Below are 20,534 nucleotides of genomic sequence, written 5' to 3'. Positions count from 1 at the left end.
CCTTCAAGTGTATGCACTGACCTTTGCTGATGAAAGGGCTGAAAATGGTATTTTAACAATATCATGATGCCCTTTCAATATGAAAGGCAGCATAAGCAACACTCTTAGCCAATGAAACTTAAAAAGAGAGAGGGTGGCAGAGGAGCGCCGTGTGCAAAATGTGTGTGAAGATATCGGTGTGCATGTGTGTGAAGCTATAAGCGATTACATATTTAAATTAAAGAAGGTAGCATGTAAGGTAGCCTGGCGTACACTATGATCCTGGCTTTCTTTACATCGTATGCACCTGTGGGTCTCAGCTGATACTACACTGGCGTAGAGCTTGACAAAGGCTGGGTGAAATTAATTTTATGATCTGTGTTTGATATTAAAATATAATGCTGGTGTTATTCTACTTTTTTAATTGTCAACAAATCCAATGAAAGGACAAACTAAAAGGACCTGATCCTCCGAAGGTATACTTCCCAGGAACTGTCGGCGTTTCGTCTCATCGCTATATGTGCTTTTTTTCATCAATGTATCCATGATTTTCACAGCTTCCTCTCGGATACCTGCTGCTTACAGTCCTTTTTATGAAGTCTTGCCCTGCCCAGGACCATTGTGAACACAGCAATTATGAATACTTACTTTTAGGATAATCCTGCATAGTATACCTTAAAAAGGTATTGTCTTTGTAGCCAAAGCCTGGTATAGATTATTCCTCTGGACCTTTACTATACGTTGTTGTCCAGAAACTGTTAAAAACACATTAATGAGCCACGTTGTTGCTATCTGTGTATTAATCCCCAGCTGAAAATAGTCCCCAACAAACCCACTCTTCAGTCCTGCTTTAGTAACATCTGCTAAAAACTACAATACCCAGCTGTTCTAGGAAGTTACCAAGCCTCCTCTTGTTGACACTGTGAAAAGCTGTTTGACTTTTTGACTGTAAATGATCAGTGATCTCAGAATACAGGCCAGATTTACTGCCTCTAGTTTCATTCATGAGATAATGTACCATAAACATTCAATCATTCATTTCCTGTAGCTGCTTATCCTGTTGGAAGCCATGGGGGCTGGAGCCTATCCCAGCTGACATTGGGTGAGAAGCAGGGTACACCCTGGACGAGTCACCAGACTATCACAGGGCTGACACATAGAGACAGACAACCATTCACACTCACATTCACACCTACGGACAATTTAGAGTCACCAGTTAACCTGCATGTCTTTGGATTGTGGGAGGAAGCTGGAGTAGCTGGAGAAAACACATAGAAGCACAGAAGGGCTCCCCCAGCCTGCAACATTGTAGCTTTTTATTACACCTACAATTCAGTTCATACCTGATGTGTGTAAGTGGTGCGAACGTCTGTGTGTGGTTCCATGTAGACATTATAAACAGTGTTGGGCAATCAAACAACAGGGTCATGGGTTTTCAAATCTGTCTGTATTTTTTAACATTGTTTCTCCTGTTCATACTGGCCATTAAAATACCCCTCCCTGATGCACTTTCAACATACGCGATGGGAGCCAAAATCCAGTCCTCATTTTGTGCAAAAATATATTCCACTTTTTCTGTGAAGTCGATATGAGGCCTAAGTTAGACAAATTAAATGGGTTTCTTCTAAAATAACTGCCTTTTTAGTTGGCCCTCTTTGTGTTTCCCCTTTTATAGCAGCAATAGAAGGTAGTAACAAAAAGAGAAATTTTGTACCAATTTGTTAAACTATGGAAGATACCCACATGGTTTGCTACCGGCCACAAAAACAGTGCAACGACCGATATGTTTTCACTTTGAGAATCTGTGTGTGTCATCATGGCAAAATGTGGTCTCTGAGACACCTATTGTAGTGGCAACTACCACAAAAAGTATCACCTCTCATCCAAGAGGCTTCTTCAGTTCTGAACCAAAGAAGCATCTTGGATGAAACTCTCAGTGGAACTTCTTCAAGAAACTCAAGCAAGTCTAGTTGCCTATGATATAGCACTTAAGATTCCCATGACCTGGATGACTGAGCATCTTCACTGACGTCACCACAGAGGCCATTTTGAGTATGTTGGCCAGTGTTTATATGTCCGTCTGTGGACAGATTTTGTGAACGCAGTAGCATCACAACCATGTAAGATAAAATCTGGAAACCAAAAAAGATGGGTATGGTCCAAACACAGGGGCCGAAAGTAGGAAAGGGACATTCATTATAAGTCGTATATCGCTGTATTGTGACAGGAGTGATCCCATCACAGGACAGTCTGAAGTCTAACTTGCATATTATGTTTTTGCACAAAATGAGGACTGTGGATTTTGTCCATCTTTCAATTCACAGATGCACTTGGACATTGATTCCCAACTGGTGGGGTCGCAGTGCAAATGTAGATTGTGGGGCCATTCTGAACGGAACTCAAGTGACTCATGAACGTGTCATGTTTCTAAGTAAATTTAATACTTTGCAGTACAATGAATATCTGGCACAGGGCTTTTATTGTGAAGTGCCGTTTCATGCTGCAGAGTGAGTGAATAAGGGATAGATACTTGACAGAGAAAGCAAACTAGCTCAACGACATGGCCAGGATCAAGTATGACACTGATTATTTTAGACTGTGTGGACTCTGAACTGATGACGAGGGAGAAATCTGGACCAGTTGGGAACCACTGCACTAGGAAGAGATCTTCATGGCCAGTATGAACAGGAAAAGTGATTACAACAAGCAAAACCTGTTTAAATGTTTCTATGGGCCCCTGACTATTGTTTTAAGACACACTTAGAAAATGTGAGCCCATTCTTGAAAGGCAGAAATTAACATTGAAGCATTTTACTCTTCTACTCACTGCAAGTTATCATCCGTTCACTGGGACCCTAATTGAGTCTGAGCAAAAGACCACATTACGCTCACACACGGTTCATGAAGTGCCGCAGGAGGCCGAACAGTTAACCATGTAAACAGCTGGGTGAAATGTACTTATTGCGTGCATTTTGCCAAACGTCTCATTAACACACACTTAAGATACTCTCCTTCTTACACTTAAACACACAGAGGCTCTGGTGGCCAAATTAATGCTGCATGTTTTAATTTCCAACAGGGAGTAAATTAAGAGCTGATAATGGATGCAAATCTGGCAGAGATTTCTCACCGGATCCAGCGAGTAGCACCCTCCACAGCGGGGCGTGTGTGCTGTAGTTCCCTTCTCACACACACACACACACACACACACACACACACACACACACACATACAAACACACACAGAAAACCATAGGAAGCCATTTGCTAATTTGAAAAATAGAACATTTTAATAAAGGCTACATCTCTTCATAATTACAATAATTAAAGTACCGAGGCATCTTTTCAACTGAGCTCTATAGAACGCATAATTTACAGTTTACAAGTGGAGCCAAGGAAGCCATGAAAAATATTATAAAACATAAACATGATGAAACGGATACTAAAAGGCATAAAAATATCTTTTCAACATAAGGCCCCTTGTAAAAACCAAGGGAGTAATAAGACCCTGAAAACTGGGTAAAACACGGCAAGAATCCATGTAGGCACAGCTACTGTACTCAATTAAAACACTATGGACATAGTGTATATCACCATCATCATCATCATCATCATCTGCAGCTCATAGTGCAGGCTTCAAATACACACAGAGTAACCCTACTCAAAAGCAACTCAGTCACACAATCACATAGGTAAGCACGTTGGGGAGCACATTATAGAGCTTTTTGTTGGTAAATATTAATATTGGTGTAAACACATTTTGGGGACTCTAGGACCTGTTCAGGGCAGTTTCCTCTTAGTAAATACGTAGGCTATTTGTGCGATGCCTGCGCCACTGAAACAAAGGCACTAAGACGCGACAGATCAAGGCTAGCTGGGCAGAGTCCCAGAGTTGGGAATTAAACGTTAATAGCATTTTTGTTCCTTTTCTTCTTTTTTTTTTCCATAGTACACTCAGAGCAGATGGGGACACGGCCACAAATAGCACTGCAGTAGTAAATATATTATCAAACTTTATGTGATAGAGAGCCATTTCTCAAAGCTTCAGCAGTAAGCTCTCCAGCCAAGAGATCAGAGATGATGTCCCGCTAAATCTCCAGGAACAGGAGTGGATTTTTTGAAGAGGTATTTTTGAAGTTTACAGTTCAATATGAGGGGCAGAAAATGAATAAAACCCATTTCCTTTGCTTGAGAACTGATGCTCAGAAGGGAAAGAAAAAAAAAATCACGGATGTGGAAAATTGGAGAAGTTTCTCCAACTTCAAGCAGCTTGTCCATGGAGGAATAACAGGGTTGGGGCGGGGATATTTCCAATAAATAGCAATAGAAATCTTTACACAGCAATACGAGCATCACAATACAATGCAATGTACATGTATATCTGCATATACATATAAGCATTGTGCTAGCGAGTGCCCACGGGCAGACGCTAGCACAGGCAGGGTCAGGTAGGCTGTCAGTCTCAAGTTTGAACCCACCGCCCCGCTTCTTTGAGGAGTGGTCATTCACCTAGAGTCTCTAGAGTTTTCTCTTCTGGAAACATGGAGATGTTTCAGTCCAGCAACACAGTCTTTTGTTTTCTTCACTTCAAGGTGGGCTGTTCATATGATAGTCCTGTAATAGCGATAACACGTCCTCCGTCGTTTTTCCTCTCCATCCAGTCCGTTTGCCCAAAACCTTGTCGACATTCCTTCAACGCCATCTCCAGTCCGACAGTCTTAGCTTAAAAGACACATACTGTGTGTGTGTGTGTGTGTGTGTGTGTGTGTGAGCGTGACGGGAGTACATCCATGGAGGTGTGAAGCATACGTATAATCCACAACATGGGGAAGGGTCTCACTCCATCCTCTCCACCTTGCCCAGGATCTTGCCCTCGTAGGTGGGCAGCAAGGAGCTGTCGTCTGACACCTCCTCAAACACAGCGCCGCACACGAACTCATCGCTGGCCTTCTTGAAGTAGTACCTGCAACAGAGAGACAAGAGAGAGTTAATATCATCATATACACAACAAGTCAGGCTCAAGACACATTACGGCTTCTGAGCTAAAAGTCAAACAGCTTGGTACCACCCACTTTTTTTCGACCTTTTTAACATCAAGCCTCATTTCCGCCGTCCGTGAAAAGCCACTCAGTACACAATCAACTGAGCATGCTGAGCTACAGACTCTGACTTCTCAGGGTGGGGTGGAACCTGCTGCTAAGAAGTCTAAAATAAGAGGCTCACTCTCTTCATCCCTCCCTCCATTCCTTCTCTCTTTTACTTCTCCCCTTTCCTTTTTCCTCCATCGTGTTGTTGTGAGTTTTGCCCCGGCTAACAGGGGCCAATTAGGCCAGCGTGCAAATGAAGGGGTCCTTTGACAAAGGCTGAAATTTTGGGTGCCTCTAAGTCTGCCTGTCATTACCCCCCGACTCCTACACACCCACGTTAGAGGACACACATGCACGGGCTTTCACTCGCTCCTCATCCCCGTTTCATTATTACAGGGACAAAGAAAAGAACAAAGTGGAGGAGGAGAAAGAGCAAGCAGTACACGGTGTCCTGCCTTACCCCTGTTGATAGCATGAGCCCTCGCTGAGAGCTATAGGAAGGGCAGCCGACTGACAACTTTCTATGTGTGTGTGTGTGTGTGTTGGGAAGAAAAAAACAAAAATCTAAAGGAGGGGCTTCTCGTCAGCCATGACTTCACTGGGCCATTAATGATGCAACCCCCCTATCCTCATTTTAGAGGAAGAGAAACCAGCAGGGGTGGGTTGGTTCGGGTGGAGGGGGGTGTCTCAGAATTCACTCATTAACTATGTAATGGAAAAATGCCTCGATTTGCTCCATGTGTGGGGTGACTGGAATGTGGGTATGTTTGTGAGCATTTTGTTTTTAATGAGACGGGAGGCTGACAAAGTTGAAACATGCAATACTTATAAAACGAGAGTGGGAGAAAAAAAAAAAAACCTTGCAAAGGTGCCTGAGTGCACATGCGCCAATCGGCATGAGGGTGGTCACTAATAAAAAGCAGCCGCATTTGAAATACAGGAAGGCTTCAACTATGTGAAACACAAGAGGTCTCTCTCTGGAAAATAAAGCGAGTAAATAAAACAAAGCAGATAAATGAGGACATTAAAGAGCACAAGACACGCCTGATAATTGTCTCCTCCTTTCCTATCTGGAGGAAGGAGGGATGAAAAAAAAGAAAAAGTGGAGCCATCCGACTCTTAAAAAAAAAAAAAAAAAAATCTTCAAAGAGCTATGATCTTTTCTGCTGAGAGAGACAGACAGAGACAGAGAGAGCCTGAATTTCCACTGGAACATGTTTTATGTGGCTAGATCTGTTTCCCCCCCCTTCTCCCCTTCTCTCTCCGTTTGCACTGACATCTGGCACCAATATCGTCTGGCAGGGCCCAGCAGTACTGTTCTTTGTTGAACCGCTGCCATGTTGAAATGACCCAACTCCACACATTCTCTGGCTGCTATTAAAGCACCGCGCAGCTCTCTTTCCAAAAAAATGTGGATGGTATGACACAGGAACTGAGACAGCGAGCCAGAGAGAAAAGAAGAGAGGTGCTGGTGCTGTGTGTGTGTGTGTGTGTGTGGGGGGGGGGGGGGGACAGATGTGGAGCTCTCTCTGAGCAAAGTGATCACATTTGTTGATCCAAACACGCTGCACACATCTGGACAGGAAGAAGTTCCTTTAAGTTTTGCCCCCCCTCAATAAATAGTTTGGTACCTGTAATTATTAACACAATACTCAACTCATGCTTATCCTGGAGAACATGGCCGCCTAAACAATAAATGTTTGATCTTTTCCCTTTAATGCCAACTGGAAAGGAGCAATCAGAGTCAAAATCTCTCTCCGCAAACACACATCGAAGCCGCGCGGCCTCACTCAGGGCCCTGAAGTACAGCAAACAAGCGAATCTGGCATTTAACAATCTACCTTTCAAAAATATCCATAAAATGATTACAACATGTGTAAACACTGTGCGCGCTCGACACAAGCACATTCATGCGTGCCCACACACACACACACACACACACACACACACACACACACACACACACACCAGGGCAGGAAAAAAAAAGAGCCCCTGATAGCATCAGTGAAGAATTTGCACGCTGGCCATTTGTGTGAGTCTTTGTTGGTTGAAATGAAAGGGGCCGGGGCTTCAAAGCCATGTGTATTAAGTGTGCCTTAGCATGGAAATCAATACCAGATGGGACCCAAATCGCTGCAGTTCAAACTCTTCCACTAACCCCCGCACCACCCACCCACCCCTCCCTTCCTCTTGTCCTTTCCTTTTCATTGCACCCCCCTCAACTCACACACGCATACAAGAACCACAGACGCCTGAATCTGACTGCACACACACACAGAAACAAACACTGATAACAGTGCTGCACACAGACATGAATAAAGCGCTAATACACATGAAGAATATACAGGAGGTCTTTCAAGTCACACAGGTGCTGACCACAATCTAAAGGTATAAATTTACCCCTGGCATGTATCCTTTGAGCTCGCTTAGACGTTCTCACCTAAATTTGTGATTTCGTCTAGCCTGGTTAGACTGACAAGGTCTGCAATGTCACCATGTTATGATAAGTTGACACTAATTATCACAGATTAGTGCTGCACAATATATCGTTTCAGCATCGGCATTGCAATGTATGCATGTGCAACAGTCGCATCACAGGACATGCGATGCCAACAAAGGCAAATTAACTCGAACACATCGAGCTACAACTTTTTGGCTGCTTGATACAAAAGGAAAACTGGCACATTTTCCATGACTTATGTTACCGGCCAAGCCCTCCCCTTTAAGAGAGGTCACGTGTATGTGACGTAGTCTGGTGGTGTTTGTTATGGGAAGTGACTCTCATGCACATGTGCAGAAAAGTACCAAAACCGGGACGGCAAGTGCTGCAAAGAGTGAAGCGAATGGCTTTTCCGAAGCTATAGTAGTTAGCATTAAGTGTCTGGATAAGCTCAGGTTCCAGTAACACGAGTGTAAAAGGGGCTGTGTTTTATGTTCGCTGCACCATTTACTGCGAGATGATCACAACCATTCTTCACCGGAGAGTTGCCGGGCCGTGACAGCTAGTTGCCAGATATGAGCCAGGCTAACGCTAACCGAGTTAGCCTAAAAAAACCAGAGGTCTCCCCACTACACTTCAGAGCTGCAAGGCTGAGAAGGTAACATTAACACATAAATCTTCAAGAGATTTAAGAAACAACCAAAACACCCCCCGCTAGTAGGCGACCATAACCTGAAAATGAGTGAGGAAAAGAAGGGAAGCGACGTAGGGGAGCCGTCTTATTTTAGGGTAAACAACACGCATTATTAATATGCCATGTTGGGTCATTGACTTGAACCTGGATTAATTAAAGAGAATTATTTGAATACAATGATGTCACAGTCAGTCAGCCAGTATATTAACTACCTAACTTCCCCCTCCTCCCCGTCAGAAAAGTCTAACCTTTCCAAGTTTCACTTCCAGTTACACTGTTTCCAAGAGGGTTTGTGTTGATGTGCCAAAGAGGCAACAGTTTTATCTCAAACACTGTTTTACACCAAGGCCGACGAACTGATAGCGCTTCATTGCCGGCAATCCCAATATCACAGAAGCACCGGTGGCAAAAGTTCACATGACATCACTGTTGTAAAACTTTAACCGACATCTCTGTGTGTATTCCATTTCCCATCTACACACCTGTAATTGCCCTTCTTGCGAAGCTGCTCCTTGAAGTGGCCCAGGGTGAGACTGTGGCTCTTCATGTTCCTCCGGTAGGGGATCTCCTCACCACAGAAGAAATACGTCACCACCGTCTCGCCTCCTAAAGCCTTTTTACACTCCTTCATCCTAAGAGGAGACAAAGAGGGAGAGGAGGGGTGTGTTAGAGGGAGTGAGCACACTCATCATACTTAACAAGATCATGATCAAAAGAGAAATCAGAAACGGAGCAAAGCTTCTAAAGGGATAACCAGCAATCTACTCTTAACAAGTGTGTGCAGAAGATAGTGTTGGAGTAGAAATACAGTAACAGCACACTGACTGAAGAATAACACCAGTGAGTGAGTGACCTAGTGCCATCAGTAAGTGTGTACTTGTGTGCACGGAGAAGGGGCACAGTATTATCAATTCCCCTTCAGCTATGTCCAACGCTTTGTAGGCCCACTTCAGAGGAGCTCTCTTTGCAAAGCTCTGCTCGCCCCAGCCGACTGCCAGCCCACTGAAGGACAGCCAATAAAAATGATACATATATATGAAAGGGATGTCTCAGTCAGGTGGTGCAGTGACTACACACTCCCCACACACGGCACAAACACACAAGATTCATGCAAAACACAGGCCAAAACTTAAAATAAGCTTTGCGAAGGGGGTCACCTTCTCTTTTGAGCGACTGCATGTGGCTGTGTGCACGTGTGTGTGTGATGTGTATGTTTGCGCGTGACAGCTCGTCTGTCTCCCTACATGTGCGGTGAGCTGTGCGGGTGACAAGCAGGAAGAGTTAAAAGGGTAGAAGTACACTGCAAGGTGGAGGTTATGGCTGAGAGGAGGAGGAAGAGGAGCAGAGAGGAGGAGAGGAGAGGGAGGGCAGGACGCTAGAGGCATCGTACTCTTCTGATTGGAGACCGGGGCTGGTTGTGAGGAGGCCAGCAGGGCTGGGAGTGGCTAGAGACAGAGGGACGGACCCCTCACCCTGGACAGGCACTAGGTGGCTCTTCTCCTGCTGAAGACTGGACGTTGAATGCCTGGGAAGATACATGGCGTAGATGTTATTACTAGGATCAAAATTGATATTTCTTCGGTTAAAATCTAAGACATCAATATATTTCAAAGACTAAATCTAGACACCATAAGCAAGATAGAAAACAGACCCAAGCTAAGAGCGATATTCAACAACTACTCTCTGGTTTCTGTGTACCTTTGCTTGGTGGTCTTGGTGGAGACCTCCTCCAGTCTGCGGCAGGCCTCCTCCAGCTGGGCCAAAGTGTTGGGAGGGGGCAGGGGAGGCATGGCTGGGTCCTGGATGAATGGCTGGGCTGGCTGGTGGCTACGTAGATGGCCACAGCTTCCGCCACCGCCCCACGTGTGCGTCTGTGTAGAGGTGCCTCCGAAGGATTTCTTGGTGCTCTGGTTACTGCAAGGTAGACAGGAAATCAGACCATTAACTATGTGCAAAGGTGTCACACACACTGAAATATTTTAGACTAAAATAAAAACTTGAAACTGAAAACCAGAGGACTCGACTGTTCACCTGTGAGACTTGTGCCTGCCTTGCCGTTTGCTTTCCAGGATCCACTGCAGCACATTCTGAGTGGGGTCTGTTGTGTCGCTGGGCAGCTGTAAGGGCCCGCAGTCATCCATACACCTCTCTGCTACTCCATCCTCAGCCCCTGAGCGACAAACACGCCTGGACAGAGAGCTGGAACGCCTGAAAGAAGGAGAGAGAGATTGGTATTGTTAATTTGTATACAATTAACACGAGAAGTCAGAAATCAATGAGACATGAATTCAAACAGGTGTTGGGACTGACCCTATGCTGTTGTCTGCCGAGATGGCCCCACACATCTCTCTGCCTAGGCTGCGGCTGCGCTGGTAAGGCTGGCAGGGCTGGCACTCGCCACTGCTGGAGCACAGGCCGTGCACCCTGAGGGCTGCCTCCCTTTCAATCTGCTCCTTGGTTTTGGGACTGGCATGATGGTGGATGTAGTGGTGGTGGATGTGTTTTGTGCTCTGCCTGCTGACGAGGGTCCTGTTGGGGCCCAAGGCCAGAGTGATAGCCGCCTGGTCGGGACTAGAGACAGAAGAACTGGAGGGCCCCGTCCTAACCAGGGCCTTGATTCCGAAACCTGCCCGCGCAATGGGTCTATGCTCCGGGGAGCTGGAGCGAGGCGAGTGGCGGATGACAGCGGGGGACTGGCAGCCGGGGGTCTTCAGGACGCGAGACAGGTGCTCATCCAGAATCGCCTGGGGGTCCTCGTCAGAGGAGCCAGGGAGGAGGGTCAAAGGGTGGGGAGAGAGCTGTGGAGCACTTCCCATCTCGGTGTCTTCCTTTTCCTCCTCCTGGTAACAAGACACACAAAGTTATCGACTGAGGATAAGAAACATCTTGCAGTTGACTTTTGCAGAACAAAACCATCTCATACAAACCTCCTCAATCTGCTGCAGCTTCTCCTCCAGAGAGTTGATGGTGTCCTGCTTTCTCTTTAAGCTCTCCAGGCGGGAGATGAGCTGGGCTGCAAACTCTGACGGCTCCATTGGGACCATCTCCTTGGGAGGACGGCGAGTACGCTTTGGGGAGAAGGAGATGCATTAGCCATGTATCATGTGTCATCCTTTCATTACCTCGCTGCAGCCCTACCCAACTTCTATAAAGATATTCCTCTCCCCTCTTCTTTCTACATGTATGCACTGTTCTCCACCAGCGCCCGCTCCACCATTGGTGGTACTGATCAGGGCACTCTCATGGGCACCCAGGGCTACGGGGTTGTTTCAAGGGGTGGCAGGCCTGGTGTATGGTCACGCTGGGCTAGGCCTCGGCTGGTTCTCTCTGTCATCATCAGCAGGCTTCTTTAAAGTCAGCTCACTTCAAAGGCTTCCTCGTCAAATATCAAACACTCAGTGGGGGGAGAATAGGGTGGTGCAGGGAGGGATGGAGGGATAGATGGATGGGAAGCAGTGGCTTTACATCTAGGAATAAAAGCCACATATCGACAGGGGGTGGAAGAGAACTCCAGGGAGGAAAGGATGAGGGATTAAAAAAAGAAATGGGAGAAGTTGAGATGCAGAGATGTGTGCTCGCAAGAGGGGGGGAGAGAAAGAAAAAATGAAGAGAGAGAAGGATTGAAGGAAAGAGATAAAGGTGCCAAAAAAAGGACGGGAGATCAGAAAGGTTGAGGTAATTTATTCCCCCCCTTGTCACACAACTGGGCACCTTTGAGGTACAGTATAGTGACAGTACGAGAATGTGTGTGTGCGCACACATCTTAAATTATTTGCATTTTTGCACAGGGGCTTTCTTGATTTTTCTTCCTCTTTTTTGTTTCTCCTATCCCTTTGTAGTAGGGATGAAGGGGAGAAAAGAGTGAGGAAAAAGAGGCGCTGTCTGATGGAGCCTGGGGCTGGTGCACCATGGGAATGGAAGCCATCGCCAAAAATCAGACGGGAAACCAAAACAAGAATAAAAGCGAAAATGAAGCGAAAGGGGGACAGTGAGAGAAGAGTGGCAGGAACCGATCTGTGGATGTTTTCCTCATACAAGTAACACTTGCTGCATGTCTCATAATGTTGACAAAAAGGGGGTTACGTCAAGTTTATCTCAACAAGCTGCTCCTGTTACTGCTACTTCCCCCTGCCTCTGTTTCGGACCTCCTTTCCTGTTCCTCTCTCAACCTGAAGTCAGCCTCTCTTAAGCCTTAAGCTACCCGCTCCCCTCTGACCCACTGAGAGCTCACATGACATGCTCAAACTCTTCCCTAAGATCCCTCACTTTTAGGGGAGGGGGCTGGCTGGGAGTGTGTGTGTGTATATGTAGGGGGGGGGGGGGTGCTGTGGAAAAAAAGGGGGCCAGCTCTGTTGGAAGTTGTCACTTCCCTATGCGTTTGCTCCATTCATCCTTGGATCAAAGCGCTGCGTGCATGTGCGTGTGAATGTGTCTGAGTATCTTTGTGTTTTTGTTGGGGCTGATTTCAGAGCCCTCGGGATAAAGCGGCAGAGATCTTTCTCATTTCTCCCTATTCTCCATATTTACAGCATCGGGAGGGAAGAAAAACCCTGGTGTGTTCCGAGCGCTGCGGCGATAAACAGCTTAGAGACCCCCCCCCGTCTCCCGCAGACTTCAAGGAACCCTAATGGGGGTGTAGGTGACACCAAAGGTAGCGAGGGGGCTCGTGTTTGTATGCGTGTATGTGTGCTTATGTGAGTGTGTGTGTGTGTGTGCGTGTGAGTGGGAGGCTGGGTCTTTGACGTTACTCTTCAGATCTTTGCTGGTGTTGTTGAATTGAGAATGCTGAATACAGTTTGTGCGGTACTATTCATAGAACCAAGAGAGACCCGGAACAGAGGGTGGTATGGAAATTACACTGTGGGACCCAGGTTCAAAAAGACTTTGGAGCATGTGTGTGTGTGTGTGTGTGTGTGTGTGTGTGGTTATGTGCGTGTGTGTGTACACTTACAGGGAAAGCAGGCAGAGAGACTTGGCTGTTCATCCTCATGTTGCGCTGCATCTCTCTCTGTAGCTGTTTCTTTGAGCCCAGTTTATACGGAGGGATGCCATCTCTGGGGGGTGCAGACAGATCACAAAGGTCAACCACCCCCATCGGATACATTTAAGACCAAACAGCCATTCAGGAAGAAGCTTATTAGCTAACTGGGTAGATCAAACGCAGTTCAAGCAAGCATAAATCCAATCAATTAATCCTCACGTACATTTTGTTTTTCAACTTTTAGTCTTCATTTGAGAACAAAAAAAAGATACTCAGAGGTGAATCATGCCAGCGTTTCTGGTCTTGTTTGTGTGTCAGTTACATGCCTCTGAGTGAGGTGGTAGGAGGTTTTGTTTGCCCTAGAAATGACTCTCATTTTCATCTCTGGCTCCAGCACAGAACTGGGCATCCTGCTGGCTATTTCCTTTCAACACTACACACACTTACACACACCAACACACTCTGCAGTCACAGTGTGCTCTGCTCTACTGGCCAGAAGTAGTGTCAGCATTAGCATTCCCCTACTGACTTTTATGTTGAGCTGAGGACACTGTTAGCGTTAGCAAGTCATTATACTTATTCAAAGAGTTACTGCAGGACAGGACCCAAGGGTGTAGCTAACCTGGTTAAATCTATCTGAGGGACTGAACGGCTGACTGGCTAAAAAAATTAAATCAAACAACAAACAGCAAAGCTCAAGCTTCAAACTGAAGCACTTGACAGTGTAAAACAGTGTCTTTTCTCCATGCTAAACAGCAGTTTCCTGGTGACCTAGCCTAACTGAGGAGCACTTTTCCACTTTTGCTTTGAAATGCCACAGTCATGCGCATAAGCAGCCCCCCCCTACACACCCCACCCTCCTCCCAATCTTCATTTGGCAAGCGCTGCCGCAGCCAGCCTCTGATCTCCGCACATCAAAAGGCTGGTTTGTAAGATAAGGTAATGTTTGAAGTCTGCGCAGCTGCATTCCCCAGCGTCCAAGCAAATCCATAAATAAGATATAAGCAAAAATCCCCCCTCCACCACTCTCTTTCTCTTCCCACCCAACCGCCTCCTCCCCCGTTGCTTTTTCCCTTTTCTATTCTTTTCTTTATCTGTAAATGAGATTCAAATGTTTATGGCTCCTTTTAACTGACCTAAAGAGAGGCAGATATTCGGATCAAGGCCAGAGCGGGCAGGATTGAGGTGTGTGTGTGTGTGTGTGTGTGTGTGTGTGTGGGGGGGGGGGGGTTGTGTCCCTGTGGCCAGGGCTTTGTCACTGCACTGGGCAAAGTACAGCAGGACTATATTGGCCTCGGCCTCTTTGAAGCAGGGATGTCTAGAGATATGCCAGAGCAGAGGACCCTGTTGTAAAAAACTCTTTATAGCTGCCATATTTATGTGTAGCCCAGCCCACTGGTTGCATTGAACATCAGTGTCTCCGTCTTTAAGTAGCTTGGTCATGGTTAACCTCGTTGCTTCAGTGACATCATCCAAGTAGGCCTTGACACCTCCCATATGAGATGAGGTAAAGAAGAACTTGTACTTTTCTGCTTTCTGTCCAAAAACCTGACCTGAGCGCTCTTGGCCTTGAGCTGTGCACCGTCGAATGACTTCATAGCACCCTGTCACTTGAGAGACACGTGATTACGCCAAGTAAATCCCTTTGAAGAACGAGGCACTAGGCACGTACGCAGATAAGCGCAAACCACATGTGGCCAGAGGCGCAACACTTCTGCACTTCATTTGTGTTCAAACGATTAGCCAATCCCTTGATTAGTCAGTCCATAGGCCATTAATAAACAAAGGTTTGGATGATTGGCCAATCATTTACGTCACTTAGTGATGTGAAAAGTGTGTCATGTAACAGCAGTAGTGCCAAGCCTGGTGCCAAGAACAGACAAATCAAATACTGGCTCTAGACGGGCCATTCATGTTTTTGTGTCGGCCATCATAGTCACACAGGAGACGTTTCAGTTCTGCAACCTCACCGCTAGATGCCACTAAATCCTACACACTGGACCTTTAATTGAATATCTCTGGGTTTTGGCTAGTGAACCAAGCTAGCACAGGCTCTCAGAACGTGTGACATGTTATAGACACATTATAAATCAGTTAATCTGATAGAAACTAGATAATGAAACTAAACATTAGCTGCAATGCTACACTACTTTGTGAAACTATCTTACTAACAGATGCACTAAATGTAAAGCCTCTATACTCATGTATCAACCCAAAAAGTCTCTCTCCATGTACAGTAAAATGTTAAAAATATATCTTTCAAGGTCCCACCACAGCAAACCATTCTTTCAACTCCCAAAAGCCGCTTAAGGACGGTGTCACTTTCTTTATTTCTTATTCCACAGCACCTCATTTCACACTCCTTAAACACCCTCATATGTTGGCATTCTCTCTCTCTCTCTCTCTCTCTCACACACACACACACACACACACACACTAATGTTTGGTTAATATTCACTTACACACTGCTGTCAGTCACAGACATGGCATCATCGGTCAAGGCGTCACTGGACACCTCGCTGTCGTTGGTGCTGCTGACGGGGGCGAAAGAGCCCACGTGGCAGGGGTTGAGTGAGTCTCCTCTCTTGTATGATCTGGGAAGGTTACAGCAACAAGAATCAGATTAATGCTAACACAACACTGTGACACAGGATCCAACAGGTGGGTGACATGTCATTTGTATTCGCTGAGGATCAGGACAGGTTTCATCTTCGGAGGTTTTAATGACACAAAGTGATTAATGCGTGACCTCGCCTGCTGCCACAAACAACTACACCCTGTAATGAATGAACTGATGGCTACTCTGGGGCCTGGCAACCTCCACCCTGTGCATACAAGCTCATCTGCACTGGGAAAGCTGGGGTTTTCTCCTCATGCCCCATTTGTGCCTTTCTCAACAGCACCACAGTTTCTCTCTTTCCATTTCTCTCACTCACTCTTTCCTCGGCATTCATGTCCCGCTGTGCATGCATGCATTCTTGCCGTGGTACAGGAGGAGGAGTGACCAAAGGAGAGAGAAAAAAGTATGGAGCGGAAGCATGAGAGTGTGTCAGAGAAGGAAAGAAAGGGGAGAGGAAAAAAAAGAGGGGAGGAGGGGGTCTTCATGAGGGAGAGACGCAGCAGGACTAAAGCTGTAGGCCCCCAGCTCCAGGCTGACCTTCAGAGGGGCTTGCAAAGAGTCAGGTATTTAACACAGCTGGCCTTGCATTCTTCCCTCCCTGCCTCTCTCTCACCCCCCTCATTTATCCTTTCTCCTCCCTCCCTTTCTTTCATGATGTGCACACGCCCCCCCTCCCCCCCCCACCCCTCTCTGTCCTTCCTTTCCGCTCTCTTTCCCTTCACTTTCGCTCCAAAAGCACGCCTCATAGTCCCCATCCCTGAGTTTTCAAAAGGAGGAAAAAAAAGATAAAAGTGGTGAAGGCAGTGGGGGAGAGCAGCTAAAGGGGGGAAACAGAGGAGAATTGACGCAAACAAGAAAAGAGGGAAGAGGAGAGTGGGGGGGTTTGGGTGGGGAGGCGGAGGTGGGTGTTGATTCTGCACTGTAGCTGCCGTTCAGGGTTTGTTTTTAAAAAGTCAGATGAGGAGAGGGAAGCGGAAAAGGGAGAAATGGGTTCCACATGTTTCGAATCTGTTCAGGTGATGATGGGCCTTCGTGTCAATAAAAGGACTTTACTCTCACTTGAGGCAACAAGCGTCACTATAGGCAAGTCCCCACCACTCATGCTATCAGTCATGCTGTCCAAAGCAGGTAGCTGTCAGTTTGCTTTGCCTGTCGTACTCACTGGAAAAGTTGGGATCTCTGTGCAAATTGTAATGCAGAGCCCCATTACAGCTACTGCAGCATTAAAAGATGCTCCAATATAACAGAAAAATCTTCAGAAATTCTAATTTTTTAGGATGCAGTTTCAATGCAAACTTTGATTTTACTCAAAACTGACAGGCAGATATGTTAATGCCATAATAAGCATCCAAATGAAGCTGCAGAAACCCCATCTCTAAGTGCCGTCTATAGATCTGCTATAGCTGTATATCCCCGCCACAGGCTTGAGGACAGCGTGGTACAGGAGGAAGCATAGCATAGCAATGTCATCATCTATTATTTGCCGGCTGGGGCCAGAGCCAGCCGTGCTCTGTGAACTTTTCCCGTGGAAGACGATCCCTCATTCTGCTGAACTATTTCAAAGCCCCGGAAATCCAGGCGAGCGCCAGCAGAGGGCTGCTGCTGCTGGAGATGGTGATGGTGAGAAGGGCCAGAGAGCCAGGGAGAGAAGGACAGACAGGAGTTTTCTACAAACTTAAAGGAAACCCTGAGGTGGTTGCACTTTTACGCACAAGGAGAAATGTGACAAGTTGCCTGTAATGTGGACTATTACTCATGTGCAGCATGGATTCTGATTTTTAAGATTAGTACAGATTTAAAAGGTGGAGCAGACATACCTGTATCCCCTTTCCATCACCTCCACTGCCCTCATGGACACGGTGGCCCTCTGCGCCTTCGCCGACAATTCAACCAGCGCTTTGGCTTTGAAATCACAACTCCACTCCTCCTCTTCATTGAGCGTGGGCAGGTATCCACAGACAACTTTCAGGTCGCCCAAGCCGTTCGAGTTGACGTGATTCGGGTTTTCTCCCCCGGTCCTCACGTACTCGAGGTAAATGTCAGAGGTCAGAAACATCTGATACGCGTTCTCCTCCATGTTGGTTTGGATCTCCGTCTGCGCCTGGTCAAACATCGCAGAGTCTATGTGCTGCTTCTTGATATTATCCCGTATGAAGGTCTTAGTCGCGGGCTTGAGCTGTTTGGCGACAATGCTGTTGTTCTCGATGTAGCGCTTGTAAATTGCTTTGGCGACTCTCTGCGTTTTGGTATCCTTGAGGTCCATTTGCCTGAAGCCATTGCAGGCGAACCAGAAGTCTAAAGTATCGACACATTTCTCTCGCTCCAGGAATGTCCTAAAAAGAAGGGCACCGTCCTGGTCCCCGAGGAGAGAGTGCAACGACTTTGTCCACCGGGAAAGCGGTGAATCCGGGGAGGCACTCCCCTCGGGCTCCCCAAGACCATCCTCGTTCCTCCTCGCCGAGGAGCCCGGCGAGCCGAGCAAAACCGATTTAGGGGGGTCCAGGGGTTTCATCATTGCGAGTTTGCCGGGGCAGCAGGGCGCCTCGCCCTCCTCCCCCGGCACCGGGGGTCGAGGAGCATCTTCTCGGAAACTACTGGCGATATGGTCCATAAGCGCCCGGCTCATGGCTCTGCAGGCAGCAGGAGAGAGCCTGTGTGTTGTTCGCCTCCTCTGAGCTTCTACTGTAATCTCCTCACTCTCTTATGTCAGCGGGGGAGCTTCTCTCTGGCTGCCCGTCTTCTCTCTGAAACACAAAGTATTGATCTAATCAAAACCAGATCCGCCCCAACTTCAAAGGGGGAGAGACGCAGTAAGAGTCTTTTCAGACCCTCACTGACTTGTACAGAAAAAGACAGCCTAGTTCACAGAGGGAAGAAATGTGAGAAAACGCTGCAGCAGCATTACATAAACAGCCTTTCTTCACATCTCAACCTGGATTGTGATTTCCACCGAGGCGCTATTGGTTACATTAACAAGAATTAAACAGTGATTACGCACCAGCCGAGCAGAAAACCACCTGAGCGATGCCTCAACTAAACCATCCTCCTCTCCGGTAGTAGTAACCACACGTATGTCAAGCGGAGGCTATGAACTGATCATTAATAAGTCATTGATCCAAACAGGCACGGCTTTATTAACGCTTCCGGATCCATCATGTCAGGGTTGTGTATCCTGGCTGCCTGCTGCAGAATGCGACCACATGTCTTCCAAGCATCCCTGCCACTTCTCTCATTTCTGGGGCAGTCATTTCCTGCGTCTCAACATCTCATCACAAGCCTCTAAATCACGTCAAATTGAGCCTCCCCCCGCGAGTACCTGTAGGACACCGATGTGGGACAAACTCGGAGAGATCGAAAAACGTGACTAACATAGTTAATGGAGTTAACTGGCTGCAGCTGTACTACTCCTGGAGCTTTAACGTGCTCAAATGCCTCTCTTGTTACATTATCGCAGAGATTACGAGCAGTTTGTTGCATGTGATCGCTTCAGCATCAGTGTTACAACGTGTCTGCGGCTGATGTGCAACACTGCAGATGTCACTTTGGATCACACGGTTACATTGCACAACTTAAATCACAACCATAAATCCTCCTTCGGCTACTTCTACACACACATATGAGCGACTCTAAAAAGGTTGTGTTCACTGAGACCGCGTACATTTACAACCCCACTCGCGTTAACACCGTCACGTACTCTCACAAAGTTTCCTTATTGTAACATTTAAGGCGAAAAACAACTCCTCTTTAAACGTCCAATCCCAAGTAGCCTCCACCAAAGTCTCAGATCTTGTGGGGGAGGAATTCCGCAAAAAGAAACACACACTTCTCAGAAATGTTCAGCTCTAACTTCACATGGAAATCACAGACTATGGAGAAGGGAATAAACGATACAGAAAGGCGTTTTTGTCGTCTTTAAAAACGTGAGAAAAAGGGTCCCATTTCCCCTGAACATTACTTCAAAGGCGAGTCAACAGCACATCAAAGGGAGCTCCAGTGGGGGCCAGTTTGAGGAGGCACACACTCTTGTAACTTACCATCGATCCGCGAGTTCTCTCCTCAAATTAAACTCCAGTTGTTTTTGGTTTTATCCACCATTAAGAGAGAGAAAAGCGCGTATAATCCACAGTGTTTGCCTCCGCGACGCGTCCACATACAGTCCGTTCAGGTTTGAGTCGGTTTACGGAGAGAAAAATGCACTCGAGAGGAAAAAAAATACCGCTTTTCTCCCTCCTCCTTTTCTCCTCCCTATGGTTTCAGGCTGCCATGCCGCACGGTAGGTCTCTCCTGTAGGCGACTCCAACACCAACTGAGCCGACAGGCTGGAGCAGCGCACTTCAAAGTAAGGAACCGACTGCCGGGTCCCGACAGCTGCATAAAAAACAATTGCAGCTTGATGCTCGCGAAAAAAATAAAAACAAGTGTCGGAGCTGCCTAGATAGGTCGCACTCACTCGGGGTGAGACATATTTTCAATGTTTCTCTGTTTATTTTCTCACCCGCGAGCTTTTTGTTGCGTTTTACCAATCTTTTCCCAGATCACGAAGTTGCAGCTACATAGTGAGGACCTTATCAAAGACAAGCAATCTTGAGCCAACTCCCCGAGGCTTTGGAGCGTCAGAAGTAACTGATCTGCCGCCCCAATAGCATTATCGCTACAATCCCTCTGTTGCTACATAAACTTTAAAGACGCAGGGATCTTTTCTTTGCAAGACCCGCATAGTTTTTGAGATTAACC

At 46.7% G+C, this 20,534-nt stretch overlaps 1 protein-coding gene across 1 annotated transcript; it reads right to left on the bottom strand.

The window, feature by feature from the left end:
- Positions 1-3,254: 3,254 nt before the first annotated feature.
- On the bottom strand, positions 3,255-20,338 carry axin2 (axin 2 (conductin, axil)). The gene is made up of 11 exons (XM_049562421.1): positions 19,835-20,338; positions 17,618-18,544; positions 15,643-15,774; positions 13,151-13,253; positions 11,127-11,267; positions 10,510-11,039; positions 10,231-10,407; positions 9,898-10,113; positions 9,590-9,724; positions 8,682-8,831; positions 3,255-4,941 (listed from the first exon to the last, which is right to left on the bottom strand). The coding sequence occupies exons 2-11, from the start codon at positions 18,424-18,426 to the stop codon at positions 4,815-4,817; spliced, it is 2,520 nt and encodes an 839-aa protein (XP_049418378.1). The 5' UTR covers positions 18,427-18,544; positions 19,835-20,338; the 3' UTR covers positions 3,255-4,814.
- Positions 20,339-20,534: the final 196 nt, after the last annotated feature.

This window comes from Epinephelus fuscoguttatus, linkage group LG19 (genome assembly GCF_011397635.1).
Source record: "Epinephelus fuscoguttatus linkage group LG19, E.fuscoguttatus.final_Chr_v1".
Lineage (NCBI taxonomy): Eukaryota > Metazoa > Chordata > Actinopteri > Perciformes > Serranidae > Epinephelus > Epinephelus fuscoguttatus.
This window is presented reverse-complemented; position numbering and strand designations above follow the sequence as displayed.

Excerpts from the sequence above, each read along its gene's own strand:
- axin2 (XM_049562421.1), bottom strand. The coding sequence starts at position 18,426 with ATGAGCCGGGCGCTTATGGACCATATCGCCAGTAGTTTCCGAGAAGAT. Across the intron at positions 15,775-17,617 it reads GTGATGGAAAGGGGATACAG|ATCATACAAGAGAGGAGACT; the intron begins GTATGTCTGCTC and ends TAACCTTCCCAG. Across the intron at positions 10,114-10,230 it reads GGCAGGCACAAGTCTCACAG|TAACCAGAGCACCAAGAAAT; the intron begins GTGAACAGTCGA and ends TCTACCTTGCAG.